Source organism: Aethalodelphis obliquidens, unplaced genomic scaffold (genome assembly GCF_003676395.1).
Source record: "Aethalodelphis obliquidens isolate GAN/ISIS:26980383/991018 unplaced genomic scaffold, ASM367639v1 scaffold35, whole genome shotgun sequence".
Classification (NCBI taxonomy): domain Eukaryota; kingdom Metazoa; phylum Chordata; class Mammalia; order Artiodactyla; family Delphinidae; genus Aethalodelphis; species Aethalodelphis obliquidens.
The window spans coordinates 5,311,148-5,327,582 of record NW_020837979.1 but is presented as its reverse complement, the minus strand read 5'-3'; the positions used below and the strand labels follow the sequence as shown (position 1 = coordinate 5,327,582).

Genomic DNA, 16,435 nt, shown 5'->3' with positions numbered 1-16,435 from the left:
AAAAAGACAAATAATCCAATTTAAAAATAGGTAAAGGCTTTGAATAGACAGTTCTCCAAAGAAGATTTACAAATAGCCAATAAACACATAAGAAGACACTCAGCATCATTAGTCATCAGGGAAATGCATAACAAAACCACAGTGCGACACCACTTTGCACCCATTAGGATAGCTATAATAAGAAAGGCAGGCAAGGGCTTCCCTGGTGGCGCAGTGGTTGAGAGTCCACCTGCCGATGCAGGGGACACGGGTTCGTGCCCTGGTCCGGGAAGATCCCACATGCCGCAGAGCAGCTGGGCCCGTGAGCCATGGCCGCTGAGCCTGCGCGTCCGGAGCTTGTGCTCCGGACCGGGAGAGGCCACAAAAGTGAGAGGCCCGCAAACCGCAAAAAAAAAAAAAAAAAAAAAAAAAAGGCTGACAATAACAAGTGTTGGCGAGAATGTGGACGAGCTGGAGCCCTCATACATTGCTGGTGGGAATATAAAGCGGTGCAGCCACTGAGGAAAGCAGTTCTGCAAAACGTTAAACACAGTTACCATGTGATCCAGCAATTCCACACCTAGATATATACCAAAGAGAATGGAAAACATATGTCCATACAAAACTTACACGCAAATACTCACAGCCGCATTCTAACAGCCAAAATGTGGAAACAAATTTCCATCAACTGATGGCTGGATAAAGAAGATGTGGCATATTCGTACAATGGAATAGTATTTGTCTAGAAAAAGGAATGAAGTACTGATACATGTTACAACATAACGAACCCAGAAAACATTGTGCTAAGCGAAAGAAAGTAGTCACAAAACCCACATAATACACACCAATGTTCATAGCAGACTATTTACAATAGCCAGGACATGGAAGTAACTTGCGTCCATCAACAGATGAATGGATAAAGAAGATGTGGTACATATATACAATGAACCATCACTCAGCCATAAAAAAAGGAATGAAATATTGCCATTTGCAGCAACATGGACGGATCTAGAGATTATTATACTAAGTGAAGTCAGACAGAGAAAGACAAATATTATATGACATCACTTCCATGTGGAATCCCAAAAAATAATACAACTTATTTACAAAACAGAAACAGACTCACAGACGTAGAAAACAAACTTATGGTTACCAAAAAGGAAAGGGAAGGGGAGGGATAAATTAGGAGTATGGTATTAACAGATACACACCACTACATATAAAACAGGTAAGCAACAAGGATTTACTGTACTGCATGGGGAAGTATATTCAGCACCTTATAATAACCTATAATGGAAAACCTGAAGATGTACACCTGCAACTAACACAATATTGTAAATCAACTATAGTTAAGTTTAAAAAGCCACATATTATATGATTCCATTTATATGAAATGTTCAGAATAGGCAAGTCCACGGAGACAGAAGATAAACTGGTGACTGCCAGAGGCTAGGGGCCTTGTAATAAGATGCTTACATCTACCTTAACAACTCTAAAAGCTTTCCGGCGGGTGTATATGTATGGGACCTACAACCTCATTGTCAATTCATGTCATTTCAGCTCCTAGTGGAATCATGTCTAACAGGTAAGTAGAACGTTTGTGAACCGGATGGCAAGAAGTAGCTGGAAGGTGCAGGAAAATGGTAACATAAGGACAGAGAAACTGGAATCATCAGTGGCTTCAGGAAATGGATCCCCTGGGAACCATGGGGACAAAAATTCATGGAGCTGAAACAAAATAAGGGAGAGAGAAGCAGTTGCAGGTTGCTAGGTGAGCTGGCCAGAGAAATGAGTAGAAGAAGGAAGAGAATACTCAAACATCTGCTCACTAAGTTTTCTCTCTGTGGGGTTCTCTGACTCCTCCCAGACAGCTCTTTTATTTTATTTTAAATTTTATTTATTTATTTATTTATTTATGGCTGCATTGGGTCTTTTTTGCTGCACCTGGGCTTTCTCTAGTTGTGGCGAGCAGGGGCTACTCTTCGTTGCAGTGCATGGGCTTCTCATCGCAGTGGCTTCTCTCGTTCCGGAGCACAGGCTCTAGATGCACGGGCTTCAGTAGTTGTGGCACGTGGGCTCAGTATTTGTGGCATGCAGGCTCAGTAGTTGTGGTGCACGGGCTTAGTTGCTCTGGGGCATGTGGGATCTTCCCGGACCAGGGCTCAAACACGCACTGCCAGAGAAGTCCCCAGACAGCTCTTTTAAAAGCTACTTGAGGGCTTCCCTGGTGGCACAGTGGTTAAGAATCTGCCTGCCAATGCAGGGGACACGGGTCCAAGCCCCGGTCGGGGAAGATCCCACATGCCCCGGAGCAACTAAGCCCACGTGCCACAACTACTGAAGCCCGTGTGCCTAGATCCCATGCTCCACGACAGAAGAAGCCACTGCAATGAGAAGCCTGCACACCGCAACAAAGAGTAGCCCCCGCCGCAACTAGAGAAAGCCCGCGCGCAGCAACAAAAACCCAACACAGCCAAAAATAAATAAATAAAATAAAACAAACAAATAAATAAATAAATAAAAGTTACTTGAGTTAATGTTAACTTTCTGATTACAGGAATGTGTGGGCATAGGAGAAGAGGTGACATGAATCTGGCCAGAGAGCAATTTATTTAGAAGATTTATATGTTGCCTTCAAGGGGAATGAACACAATTCAGAGAAGAGAACTGGAACTTGGTGTCTTTATCTGATTAGGGCTGGAACCTGTACTTTGAAATGCTCGTCGTGTCCCAGGTGGACGTGAGACACATCTTGGCTATTAGAAGGCAAGCTACTGCAAGCACAGGCTTATTCTGTAAGCTCATTTGACGGGGCTCATCTAAAGAACCATGGGAGCGCGCCCTCTCCGCAGTTCTAGGCAGCAACTCGCAGAGCCTGCGTTTGGAATTAGGCTGGGCTGAGGCTTTCAGCTATCATTCAACAATATCTTTTCTTCTGACAAAAACAGTTAAAAACATAGAGATGGCTAACGGGCATTTAGATTTCTGGAATCTCTTTTTATTTTCAGCACAGAAAAAAAGGATTAAACTCAGTGCATACAATTTGGTTGTCTGTGCTAAGTGTTCATCCGGTGCCCACTGCACATAACGGCACATAAAGGCAGGCCCACCCTCCCACCAACAGCCTCCTCTTATTTATGCTGTTTCACCAAAGCAGTTTCTTCTCCTGTCAACATGCCTATAAAATGCAGGACCTGCTCATAGGCTAGGGCAGGAATCTACGCTCAAGCACATTGCCCGAAACTGCATGTGAGCAACCGCTTTTGATGTGTGATCCTGCAGCGCTGAATTGCCTCTGTAATAGGCACCCCTTATGGGTCATCATTCTGAAAGGCTCCCATTCTTGGTCCAATAAGCCCACAGGGCTTCAATCTAGTCATGGTCTGGCACCCCTCCTTCAGAAACTAGATACCTTTAAAAACTAGAATCTTAGCATCTCCTCTGATGCCAAATCACAGAGGCCTGGTCAGTTAGAGCTCTGACCACTGTTTGGGCAGGGATGCTTTCGGCCTGGGACAGGAAAGGGGCTGTGACCCATGGCAATGGCCACGACCACCTGTTGTTAAAAGCCTTTTGGGGAAAAGGAAAAAAAGCGTCTTCAGATCTTCCTTTCTTGATAATCAACTCTGTCTTTCTAGAAACCTAGCATTTGTCCAAACTATCAAATGAAAACATTTTTTCATTTTAGGAAAAGCCTCCGGATTCCATTTATTTCTAGATCTTCAACACGAAAGATGAGCCTACGCCAGCAGAATGTGGTTCATTCTGGTCCTGAGGGCTTGCTTTGCTTTGGCTAAGAAGATGCAAAACATAGACCCAGGGCATGCAGGCCTGCGTGCTCGGGAAGGAAAGACGTTGCAATGGAAGAGAAATTTCTCAAGCGGGCTTTCTTTGTCAAGTCCATTTTTAGTGAATCTCCATACAACTGGGCCCCCGGTCTGAGCATAACTTCACTGCGTCCCAGGAGCATCTGTACAGGCTGATGTGTTGAAGGGAGAGGAAATGGGAAAGAAGAGCTTGCTGATGGCTGGTGAATTTTGCAAACTGGAATCTTATTCTCAACTCGTCATCTTCACCTGAGCTAGGAAACAGATTCACATCCCTAATTCATCTAATGAATTAAATGAAGAAATCACAGCACAAAGGGGTAAACGGAATAAGTGAATAAAACAAACTGTAAACAAACTAACAATAATTAGGCAAGACATGTTTGTAGGTTCTGGTTTGGATGGATGTAATGAATGATGAGGTGGAAAAGCCACTTCCCTTCCTACCATTCTCAGACTTAACTTGACTTTGTTTTATAAATGATGTGAGTCATCCGGGGGCTGGACCGCGGTTCTCAGCAGCCTTCACTGGAAACCCAGGAAACGCCTATCAGACCCACCCCACGTCCTAACCAACATAAAGAAGTGTCAGAACTCACCTCCGAGCTCCTTCAAACTATGAAGCCTCGTCCCCCAAGTGGTTCTCATCTTTGGGCTGGGGGAGGGGCAAGGCTGTCCAGATCATTATGGTATGTCACCCTCACTCTGTCTCCATGGAATTGAAAGTCACTCTACTACTCTAATTTGTGAGAGTTTGCTCTTTATAGCCTCCCTGTAGCAATCTAGATGCTGTTCTCACTTATTCTGTCTTTTCCACTCTCGGACTATCTTGACTCCAGCTACCCATGAAGCCAGAAGGCCTGCAGATTTCCCCTTCCCTCTCCAGCACAAAGCGAGGTGCTGAATAGGTAAGATACTCCAGAAACTTTCCTTGGTTACTCTGTCCTTTTTCAGTACTGAAAGTCATTCTCTACTTATCATCCTGTCTGATTCATTTTCCAAATTTTCTCCTCTAGGAAGAAGGACAGGGTAATAGCACCTAATTCAATATGTCCTGAGATGGGAGTCAAGACGACTGTGCCCCCCCAAAATGGACAAGTAGATCAATGGAACAGAATCAAGAGCCCAGAAATAAGCCCACACACCTATGGCCAATTAACCTTCGACAAAGAAGGCAAGAACAACAATGGAGGAAAGACAGTCTCTTCAACAAATGGTGTTGGGAAAAGCTGGACAGCTACACACAAATCAATGGAGTTAGAACACCCGCACACACCATACACAAAACTAAACTCAAAATGGTTTAAAGACCTAAATAAAACTCCTAGAAGAGAACATAGGTAAAGCATTCTCAGACATAAATCATAGGCATATTTTCTTAGATCAGTCTCCAAAGGCAAAAGAAATAAAAGCAAACATAAACAAATGGGATGTAATCAAACTTAAAAGCTTTTGTACAGCAAAGGAAACAATCAACAAAACAAAAAGACAACCTATGGACTGGGAGAAAATATGTGCAAATGATGCGACTGACAAGGGGTTAATATCCAAAATATACAAACAGCTCATACAACTCAATATCAAAAGAATAAACAACCCAATCAAAAACTGGGCAGAAGATCTGAATAGACAGTTCTCCAAAGAAGACATACATATGGCCAACAGGTACATGAAAAGATGCTCAACATCGCTAATTACTAGAGAAATGCAAATCAAAACTACAATGAGGTATCGCCTCACACTGGTTAGAATGGCCATCATCAAAACGTCTACAAGTAATAAATGCTGGAGGGGGTGTGGAGAAAAGGGAACCTTCCTACACTGTTGGTGGGAATGTAAATTGGTATAGCCACTATAGAGAACAGTATGGATGTTCCTTAAAAAACTAAAAATAGAGCTACCATATGATCCAGCCATCCCACTCCTGGGCATATATCCAGAAAAGATGAAAACTCTAATTCGAAAAGATACATGCACCCCAATGTTCATAGCAGCACTATTCACAATAGCCTAGATGTGGAAACAACCTAAATGTCCATCAACAGATGAATGGATAAAGAAGTTGTGGTACCTATATATACCATTGAATACTACTCAGCCATAAGAAAGGGTGAAATAATGCCATCTGCAATACATGGATGGACTTTGAGGACATTATGCTGAGATAAATCAGACAAAGACAAATACTGCACGATATTCCTTATATGTGGAAACTAAAAAAGCCAGACTCATAGAAACAGAGATTTAATGGTTACCAGGTTACCAGTGCCTGGGGGTTCGGGAACTGGGGAGATGTTGGTCAAAATGCACAAACTCGCAGTTAGAAGACGAATAAGTCCTGGAGATCTAAAGCACAACACAGTGAGTGTATTCAACAGTACTGTGTTACAGGGACTTCCCTGGTGGTCCAGTGGTAAAGAATCCGCCTTCCAATGCAGAGGACGTGGGTTGGATCCCTGCTCAAGCAACTAAGATCCCACACGCCGCTGGGCAACTAAGCCCGAGTGCCACAGCTATTGAGCTCACGTGCCTCAACTAGAGAAGAGAAAATCCACACACCACAACTAAAGAGAAGCCCGAGCGCAGCAGCTAAGCTCCCGTGTGTCGCAACTGAGACCCAGCGCAGCCAAAAAAAAAAAAATTTAAAAAAACAACAACAACAAAACCCAACAAAAAAGCCCCCAATACTGTATTATAAACTTCAAAGTTGCTAAAAGACTAGATCTTAAATGTTCTCACCCCAAAAAAGAAATGATAATTATGTGACGTGACAGAGACGTTGGCTAAGACTTCAGGGATAACCACATTGCAATACATACATGTATCAAATTAACACCATGGACAACGTTATACATCAATTATATCTCAATTTTTTAAAAAAGCATTTCTTAGCTGTATGCCAGACACATACATCAGTTTAGATTACAAGTGTTCAGGTTAAACCTCTCCATTTAATAAAACTAGGGTATAAGTCACATACTAAGTCAATCAGCAAAGGATTAGCCACTATTATTTATTCCGAGAGGGAGGCAGGTGTCCTCCAGGCAGGGCCTCCTAGGCCACATTCAGGAGTTTGCTATTTCTCCTAGTGAAAGAGTTTAAGCAGGAGAATCCCAGGGTCTTATATGGGTTTTGAAATATTACTTCAGATATTGGATTGAGGATGAAATCAAGGTGAGAGAGCGTGAACTGGGGAGACCAGTTGGGGGCAACTGTAGTATATGTTCCCAGAACAGATAATAGTTGAGTATGTGAAGACACACACACACATCTATCTATCTATCATCATCCCTCTCTCTCCCTCTCTCCCTCTGTCTTGTCCACCCATCTGCTTATTAAACACATACACATTATACATACAATTGTCCTGTACACCCAACGGAGCTCTAAAGTACAGAGGGCCAGCTCAGCCTGCCCTTGCAGTGGAATCAGACTTACATTCGCTTCTGTTTGTTGGACGGCTTCCTTCTCAAGCTATGTCCTGTCGGTGGAGGTCGAGCTCACCAGACTGCCCCAGTCCAGACTCTGCAGGAACCAGGGCTAACCCTGCTGGATGCAGAGGCAGACCTGCAGCTGAGATGCCCAGTGGACCCTGCAGGAAACGGCTGGGAAGGCACCTCTTTCCTCCTCTCAGAGCATCAGTGGCCACGCTGCTCCCTCTCTGTCCGACCTTGGTTTATGGTTCAGGCTCTAAGGGCTCCTCAGACAAACATGGCCCCCCAGGCCTACAGGAGTCTCAGGAGGCATCGTGTAGACAGGCCGGGTCCTGGCTTTGTCTTCCCGCTTAGGGAAAATCCACCTCCACCCCAGTGCACAGACAGGCAGAGGGACATGAGCGCACAGAATGCACCAGATCTGAGGGTAAAAATGCTGCTGAAAGTTTGCAGTTCACAAGAACACCTGCTTCACGGAACGGAGGCGATTCTCATGCTTTCCAAAGGTCAAAGGATCAGGTGTCCTGGATTTACCGTCATCACCGTGAGAAGTGGGTGCTTTTCTGGCTCTCCCTGCTCCGTGGGAATCTCTGCAGGCCGGGATCAGGCAGGAGGGGCAGCTTCCTGCAGCCTTGCAGGCGGCCCCTTGAACTTCACGCAGGTGCTTGTCAGGGACGTTCTTAGCCACGGACGTTTCCACCTGATGCTTCTTTACGCTCCCGTGGCCCGAGGAGCGCTGTTCAATTCAGGGCTCTGCTCTTTGCCCGCCTTTGACTTGTTAAGTCTCTGCTCAACATTACCAAGATTCTGGAGGCAAAACCTACAGGGTGATGCTGCACTTGGAATGTGAGTTTCACGCAGCTGAATCACACCTGGGCTGAAGCAGGTCCTGGAAAGTAGTGGACCCGGGGGGACAACGAGCCTCATTGTCTGACAATCCCTGCTTTGAGGCGCGATGCTTACTAAGGCCACAGTTAACTGTGTAGATATTTATTTACATTGTATTTTAAGACTTCAGAAGCTGGCACAGTGCGAGGGAGTAGAGTTTCACATGAGGGCTTAGACAGAGGGGTACCAGTGGGTGGTGGCTCATCCCTCCTCCTCCAGGCCAGTTACAAGGGTCTGGGATACTGGTGCCCTTGGCCCTGGGGGGTGGGGTGGGGCTGGGTGGTCCCCTCCGGCCGTGAGTTGCCTCATCCAGGTACCCTGGTGTGCTGCACGGAGGTCTGCAACTCCAAGCGCGACCTGCTGCGAAGAGGGTCCGCACACATGGCCGCAAGCGTGCCCAGCCCCCGCCCCCAGAGAGGGCCTCTCTAAGCTGGATTTCTCATGGCCCCAAGCTCCTGCTGACGGCTGCCTGGGACCTTCCAGGAGACAATTCCCTCCACAACCTCAGTGCTGCGGTACGTCCTCTGCTCTATTCTGTGCCCACCTCCAGGGACCGGTGTGCTCTGGGGTCTGCGATCAACGTGCCCTGCACAATGGCTGCCTTTAGGCTGCCTGAATGAGGAACACCTCAGACGTCTAGAAAGGTACCTGGGAATATACTTCTAGTAACAGCAAGCTTGTTGAGACTATTCCATGAAATAGTCAAGAACAAGGAGACTATTCCATGAAAAGAGGAGGCACTCCTTTTCCTGGCTTCCTGCCAGCCCCAATAGGGCACTGGGTCAGCTGAACTGCCTCCACCCTGATGGATGGATCTCCCACCAGTTCCCAGGGGTAAGCGACAGGGTCCTATCCAGGCTGCATTTTATGGTGCATTGTTGCTTTGATTATTACCACTTCCCCTCCTCAAAGAACTGACACATTTGTTTGCTGAATGTGTTTTTCATATTTTGCATAAAGAGTCATAGCATTTTGGAGCTGGGGGTATCTTATCCCAGTTCGAAAAGCATCACTACATTACAGGCGAAGGGACTTGCCCAAGGTCCCCTGCTGCCTCTGCTACTACTGCAGGGGTGCCCTCCCACGTGCGTCCCGCCCCCCACCCTCCCCAAGCTCGGCGCAGACACGGCAGTGGCAGGATTGGACCTCAAGCTCCACATTCTGATTTCAGACAAAGGTGTTGGACACAGTGTTCCATTTTTGCCCAACTGTCCTTTCTTTGAGAGAGTTTTTGAGAACGTGATTTAAGGGCCTCTGGGTCTTTATTGCACACACCTCACTAGGGCAGGTAGAAATTAATTTGAAAAACAATAAGTGTATTCTATGCTGCATGTGCCTTGGAGACAAACCACTGGCTCTTCCTTCACTCCCCTCCCCTCCCCTCCCCCACCCCCACCTTTGCCGTGACAAAGAGAGCTGCCATTTATCCATCCAGTGTTGTGCAAGACGCTACAAATCTTTCCAACTCTCTCCATCACCCTAGGAGGTAGAAACTACTATTCCCATTTTACAGATGAGGAAACGGAGGCTCCCGAAGGTTCAATAACTTGCCCCAAATCACACAGCTTGGTGAGTGGTAGAATTCTATTGATCTGATTCCACGGCTATATATACTCTTTCCACGTGAAAATACATTTCTACAACATACGTTGCCAATGTATCTGGAACACATTGGCTCTAGGCTTTTAACTGTTTGAAATGACTTGTATTCTAAACCAAGATCAGCTTCATATTTAAGTTTTGTATCTTCTGGAGATGTGTCTTAGGAGCCTAAGACATAACTGTGAAAAACCATTTGGAAGCCACATAAGAAGTTAAGATCACTTTATCAGAATAAAGTCGTCATTTCAATAATTTTTTTCAAAGCAAAAAAGAACCTTCAAAACTACCTAGTCCACCACTTAATTTCATAGATGAGGAAAGCAATGTGGAGAACCCAGTGACTTAGCCACAGTCTCGGTGCTGGTGAGACCCAGAGCCAGGCCCAGAACCTGCCCCCTAGCCAAGTGGCAAAGACAATGCTTTGCATCTCAGGGCCCCGTGAAAGCCACAGCCTCCCTGCCTCGTGCAGAGGACCTGGATGGGGGAGGCCGGGCCCTTGCCTACCTGCAGAACTCTCCTTCGGATTCCGGCAGCAGGAGGGAGGCCGTGGGGTTCTTCATCAGATCAGCCACCAGGAGGTCCTTGGGTGTCACATAGAAGAAAGGAACCCCCGTGCTGTTGTTGAAGGGGCCGTCACTGACCGGCAGGCAGTTCCCAAACGGCAGTCCTGGGATCTAACAAAAAAGGCCTTTTCAATGCAGGGTTGTGGATTGACTTGAGCTGGGAGCTCAGTCTGTGTCTCTGACCAGGAAATATAGCATTGGGGGTGCGAGGGCAGCATGGCATCACCGTGGTTTTGACAGGTCATGAATCAAAGCGAAGTGGTTCCCCACCTGCCCACTTCACCCGGTGACGGCTCCAGAATTCCTACAGAGGAGCTTAGCAGTGGCATCTGTAGAGGAGGGATGGTTAGGGGATTATTCTTGAAGCTGCAGGTACACAGCAAACACACTCTATTAAACTGAAAGTTATTTGGGGTAAAGGCAATGAAAATCATGGAAGGGTGGAGGGTCACTAAAACCTTTCTCACAAGCTAGCCCTTGGGAGCCCCACTGCCTTCACCACCTCCCCCATATTTTTGGCAACTTTGGGGATAGAATCTAAGTCTTTTTTTTTTTTTTTTTTTTTGCGGTACGTGTGCCTCTCACTGTCGTGGTCTCTCCCATTGCGGAGCACAGGCTCCGGACGCGCAGGCCCAGCGGCCATGGCTCATGGGCCCAGCCGCTCCGCGGCATGTGGGATCTTCCCGGATCGGGGCACGAACCCATGTCCCCTGCATCGGCAGGCAGACTCCCAACCACTGCGCCACCAGGGAAGCCCAGAATCTAAGTCTTAACCTAACATCTTACCTGGTCTTTGGACTCCAGGAACTTTCTGGTATTGTTTCCTTTAGGGTCACACCACTTTCTCACTTATTAGTCACATTTTAAAATTGTAATCAATAATATTTTAATAGGATAACTCAGCAACTTATGGGAATTTGGTTTCTTATCCTTCTAGCTTCAAGGAAGACACATAAACATGCTAAACCAATGTTTTGCTCACGATCATCCAGTAGAGCAGATGAAATTCTCAGACACATACACAAATACTTCTTAGGTTTCTCCCAAGCCCTGCTGGGTCCAGCATCATGACCTTTACCCTTCACAGAGCGTTCCTCATTGTTACTTAGCTCAGAACTCGGGGCTATCTTTGTCTTTGAAGTGTCGCATGACAACAGTGTGTAGAATTGTGATAAGGGGTGGTTTTAATCTTTTAGAAAACCCAATGTTGAGGAATCCTACAAAATGCTAATATGTCATTCCCAGCTCCTGTTTCTCAGCTGGTCACTCACAAACTGAGTAGAGTCATGTCTTGCACACGTGCCAGGCACATGGTAAATGTTCTCTGAATTTATTGCATTTGGAGTATACGTCAATACTGGAAAAGGGAACTACTAACAAAGCTAAGAAAAGGGATGTTGAAAGTCATAATACCTTGAATACACTGGCACTAGAGTTTTAATTGCTTGAAGTGATCTGTGTTTTAAACCAAGATCAGCTTCATATTTAAGCTTCATATCTTCCGAAGGTATGTCTTAGGAGTATAAGATATAGCTGTGAAGAACTATTTGGAAGCTGTGAAAGACCTTATGATCATTTCTCATCAAAATAAAGTTGTCGGGCTTCCCTGGTGGCGCAGTGGTTGAGTGTACACCTGCCGATGCAGGGGGCGCGGGTTCGTGCCCCGGTCCGGGAAGATCCCACATGCCACGGAGCGGTTGGGCCCGTGAGCCATGGCCGCTGGGCCTGCGCGTCCGGAGCCTGTGCTCCACAACGGGAGAGGCCACAACAATGAGAGGGCTGCGTAACGCAAAAAAAAAAAAAAAAAAAAAAGTTGTCATTTAGATATTTTTTTTTCAAAGCAAAAAAGGACGTTCAAAACTACCTAGTCCACCACTTAATTTCATAGATGAGGAAAGCAAAGTGGAGAACCCATTGACTTGGCCACAGTCTCTGAGCTGGTGAGACCCAGAGCTGGGCCCAGAACCTTTCCCCCGGCCAATGACTTACACACTCCATAAAACAGTATTTTTTTTTTTGCATGATATAAATAGGAGTTCAAATTACTGCCCTGTAATAAAACCCTTACATCTGTCTTAACAGCCCTAAAAGCTTTCTGGAGGGTGTACACGTATGGATGTTACATCTTTATCATGTATCCACGGCATTTCCACTTCAGGTGGAATCATGTCTAACAGGTGAGTAAAACATCTGTGAAACGAACGATGAAAGCTGCAGCTGACGACAGCGCTGTCAGTCCAACATTTACACGCTTCGCACAATAAATCTCCTTTCCAGAACAGTTCTCGAATTCCATTTTTTAAAATGCAAATTTCCGCCAAAGCCCCGGTTCGGGGTCAGTAAGTGATGGGGCAGCTCTGGTCTATGGGCGGGCAGGGGCTGGACGCGCTACTCGGTGATGCCAAAGGTGGCTCAGGCTTCTTTTGTCCAGGTCTCTGGTCGGGCGCTGGTTATTTGCACACCTCTTTGGCCATTTCAAGACTGCGCTTCTCGACTGCGCTACGGTCCCCATCCACCTGGCAGGAAGCCTGCTTGTCGTCCTCTCCCCCAGCACCCCCCCCCCACCCCTCCTGCCTTTGCCAGGGTGCCAGGGTAACCGAAGCACAATCTGGCTGCATTAATTACACGCTGTCCACGCCGATCCAGCCTCCAGCGCACGTCTGCTAGACCTGGATCCGAGCGCGGGAGTGGCCCCAGGCTCTCCCTGTTCCCTGCACGCCGCTCCCGGTCGGGTGGCTTACCTTCTCGTGGGCGGACACGGTGGCCAGACAGCCCCAGGCGCTGGCGTGGGCCAGGAAGCGGGCGGTGCCCGGGCGCAGCCTCGCGCTGCCCTCGCGCCGGTAGGAGAACATCCCGGGCGGCGCAGGGGGCGGCCTGGCGCGGGCGGTGCCCTCCGGGGGCGGCAGGTGAGACTCCTCCTCGTGCGCCGAGGCCGGGAAGCTCCGCTGCCAGATGCTGCCCGAGTCTTCCAGCAGCGCGGGCAGCGCCTCCTCGGTGGAGGCGCTGTCTAGCTCCTCGTCCACCTCGTTGGTGACGGCCCAGGACACGGAGCTCACGATCACGTAGCCCGTGGCCGGGGACAGCAGGGCGCTGCAGCACAGTAGCCAGCACAGGCGGGGCCCGGGCTGCCGGCCGCGGCGCCCGGACATCTTGCGGGGCGCGCCCGGCGCCGGGGACCGCGGGCAGCGGCCCCCGACGGCGGACCGGGAGAAGAACCCGCTGCCCGCGCCGCAGGCGCCCGGGGGCGGGGCCCCGGGGCCGCCCTCGCAGCCGTGCGCCGCGTGGGGAGGTGGGGCTCCGCACGCACGGCAGACACGGTGCGCAGTCCTCTCTGCGCGGCTGGGCCGGGGATGCGCCTCTTTCCCGCTGGATGGCACGGGTTCTGCAGCCAGACAGGGGGGCGTTCAAATCCCGGCTCAGCGCACTCCTCCACTCACCAGCTGTGTGGCCCTGCCGAGTTACGTAAGCTCTCTGTGCCCGGTCCCTTCATTAGGAAACGCATAGAACAGTATTTACTTCATGGGAGTGAGGGATGGGAGGATGGAACGGGTTAATATTTGGAGAGGCTTAGAACAGTGTGTGGTGCGGAGTAAGCGTTATGTGCTGTGAAATAGACACAAGGTAGGGATGGTTATCATTTTATGGCGGAGGAAGCCGAGCGAATGATGAAGATTAGTGCCAAGTCCGTCTGAGGCCAAAGCCCATCCTCTTGCTCTGTAAGGACCGTGACCATCCTACACTTCGCTGTGACAGGAGGGCATTGCTTCCAGTTCATCTAAAAGCAGAATCAAATTGCTCACTACACATACACTAAAATAAAGGGGAGTCAGCAGTAGCCAGCGAGAACGTGGCCAGGATGGTGTGGCAGAGGACTGTATGAACGCACAGCCCTTAAACACATTCTCGTATCGATGGGAAGCTGGCTTGTTTCCAATAATAAAGTTTTATGAACAGTCTTGTGTTCTGATGTGTTGGTATCTTTTATGTTCTGTCTCACTTCTCTGGGCTCCTGTTTTCTCCTGTTGTTGCTGTGGTAACCAACTAATGGTGGTACAGACGGCAGCAGGTTACCTCACCAATCTGCGTGTCCCTTGCTTTCTGCCTCAGGGCCTCTGTGCCAACTGCCACGCGGGACATAGGTAGGGTTCCACTGAGCAATGTGAAAACCCACGAGTGCAGAACATTAACCCCCCATGGCCACGACCCTTGGCGAATGGGTCCAAAAGCCAGAAGATAAATACTCCCCACTCCCAAGTCACAAGTGGATGATTCCGAAGGCCACTCTCCACAATTTCTCGGAGGGTCTCCAACAGGATTGAGCCCCGGTTACTCACAATGGTAACCAGCCCAGTGACGCACCCTTAGCATGGCTTTCCATCCTCCGTGTTCCAGTCATTCTAGTCAGTCCCCCCACTGTGGTTCTGTAGGACTGCATCCCAGAATGACTAGCTAGGGGCAGGTCCTCTTCTCAGACCCAGTTCTCGAGAGGATGCCAAGCTCAGGTACAGGTGCGCACACGCAAGAGCTCTCTCGAGTGTGTACCTTGTAGTGGAGTTGCGGGTTCCGGGGCACGAGTCTGTTTCATTTTATTATATAACATCACACTGATTTCCTCAGTGATGGGACCAATTTATTGCTACCGTCAGTGCGTGGAGGTTCCTGTTGCTCCACATTCTCAGCGACACAGATTACTGCGAGGCTGTCTGTCCCCCATCCCGGCACTCTGGCGGATGAGCAGTGAGAACTCATTTTTAGTTTAATGGCTCACGTGGTTGATCACCTTTTCATACAGGTATTGGCCAGCTGGATACCCTCTTTTGTGAAACGCCTGTTAATGTCTTTTGTCCATTTGTATCGGGCTGTCTGTACTTTTTTGTATTGATTTATTAGAATTAATTTTATTTCCTATGTTCCAGGCTTTGGGTGTTCAAATATGTCACAGACTGTCTTTGGCTTGTTTGAATGGTTAATTTCATGTGTTAACTTGACTGGGCTAAGGGATGCCCGGATAGCTGGTAAAACGTTATTTCTGGGCATGTCTGTGTTTCTGGGAGAGATTAGCATTTGAATCAGACTGAGTAAAGATCACCCTCACCAATGCAGTGGGCGGCATCTGATCCAGTGAAGGCCTGAATAGGACAGAAAGGCAGAGGAAGGACCAATTTGCTTTCTGCCTAAGCGGGACATCCATGTGCTGCTGCCCTTGGACATCGGCACTCCTGGTTCTGGAGCCTTTGGACTCACTGCATTGGTCTCCCTGGTTCTCAGGCCTTCGAGATGTCAGGTTTGAGAGCCCTCACCAGAAAATGGATCAGCTGGAACCTTGATCTTGGACTCCCCAGCCTCTAGAACTATGAGAAAATAAATTTCTGCTGTTTACGCCACCAGATCTGTAGTTTATTGTTATGGCAGCCCAAGCAGATGAATACAATAAACCTACTGAAATTAGCTTATCCATTCTCCTAATGATGGTTATTAGTCTTGTTTTCAGGTGTTATCTGTTAGGAATGAAATTGCTATAAATATCCTTCTACAAGTCTTTTTGTGAATGTATGTTTTCTTTCCTTTGGGTAAATACCTAGGAATAAAATCACTGGGTCATAGCGTAGGTATATGTTTAATTTTATGCAGAACTTTCTGTTATGGACTGAATGTTTGTGCCCCCCAAATTCATATGTTGAACTTCTAACCCCTAATGTGACAGTATTTGGAGATGGGGCTTTTGGAAGGTAAGTAAGGTTAGATTAGGTCATGAGGGGATTAATGGCCTTATGAGAAAAGGGAGAGTCCCTGCGCCCCCCTCCCCACGGTGTTTCTGCTCCAAGGAAAGCCCACGTAAGGACACAGCAAGAAGGCAGATGTCTGCAAGAAGGAGGAGAGCTCTCACCAGGAACCCATCACCTGGCACCTTGATCTTGGACTTCTAGCCTCCAGAACCGTGAGGAATAAATGTCTGTTTCTTTAAGCCACCCAGTTTACAATATTTTTTTATGACAGCCCAAGCAGAAGAAAACACTGACAAACTGTTTTCCAAAATGATTTTTGACCGTTTTATAGTTCTACTAGCAATATACGAGTACTTCAGGAGGTCTCTAAATGATGCATGAGGTGATTTCACAAAGAAGGAGCTATTCTGAATTGG

The 16,435-nt window shown here is 47.7% G+C and overlaps 1 protein-coding gene across 3 annotated transcripts in view; it reads right to left on the bottom strand.

The window, feature by feature from the left end:
* Positions 1–15,797, bottom strand: part of CREG2 (cellular repressor of E1A stimulated genes 2) — a 47,500-nt gene extending 31,703 nt beyond the window's left edge. The window contains exons 1-2 of one of the 3 annotated variants that reach the window (XR_003437621.1): positions 13,035–15,795; positions 10,235–10,404 (exon numbers count right to left, since the gene is read on the bottom strand). Coding sequence is in view for 2 of the 3 variants with exons in the window: in XM_027128784.1 (XP_026984585.1) it covers positions 10,235–10,404; positions 13,035–13,442 (578 nt within the window). In the remaining variant the exon portion in view is untranslated. Of the gene's footprint in view, positions 1–10,234; positions 10,405–13,034 lie in introns of all 3 variants that reach the window. The other 2 variants (XM_027128784.1, XM_027128783.1) reach the window with 2 other exon arrangements.
* Between the last annotated feature and the right edge of the window lie 638 nt (positions 15,798–16,435).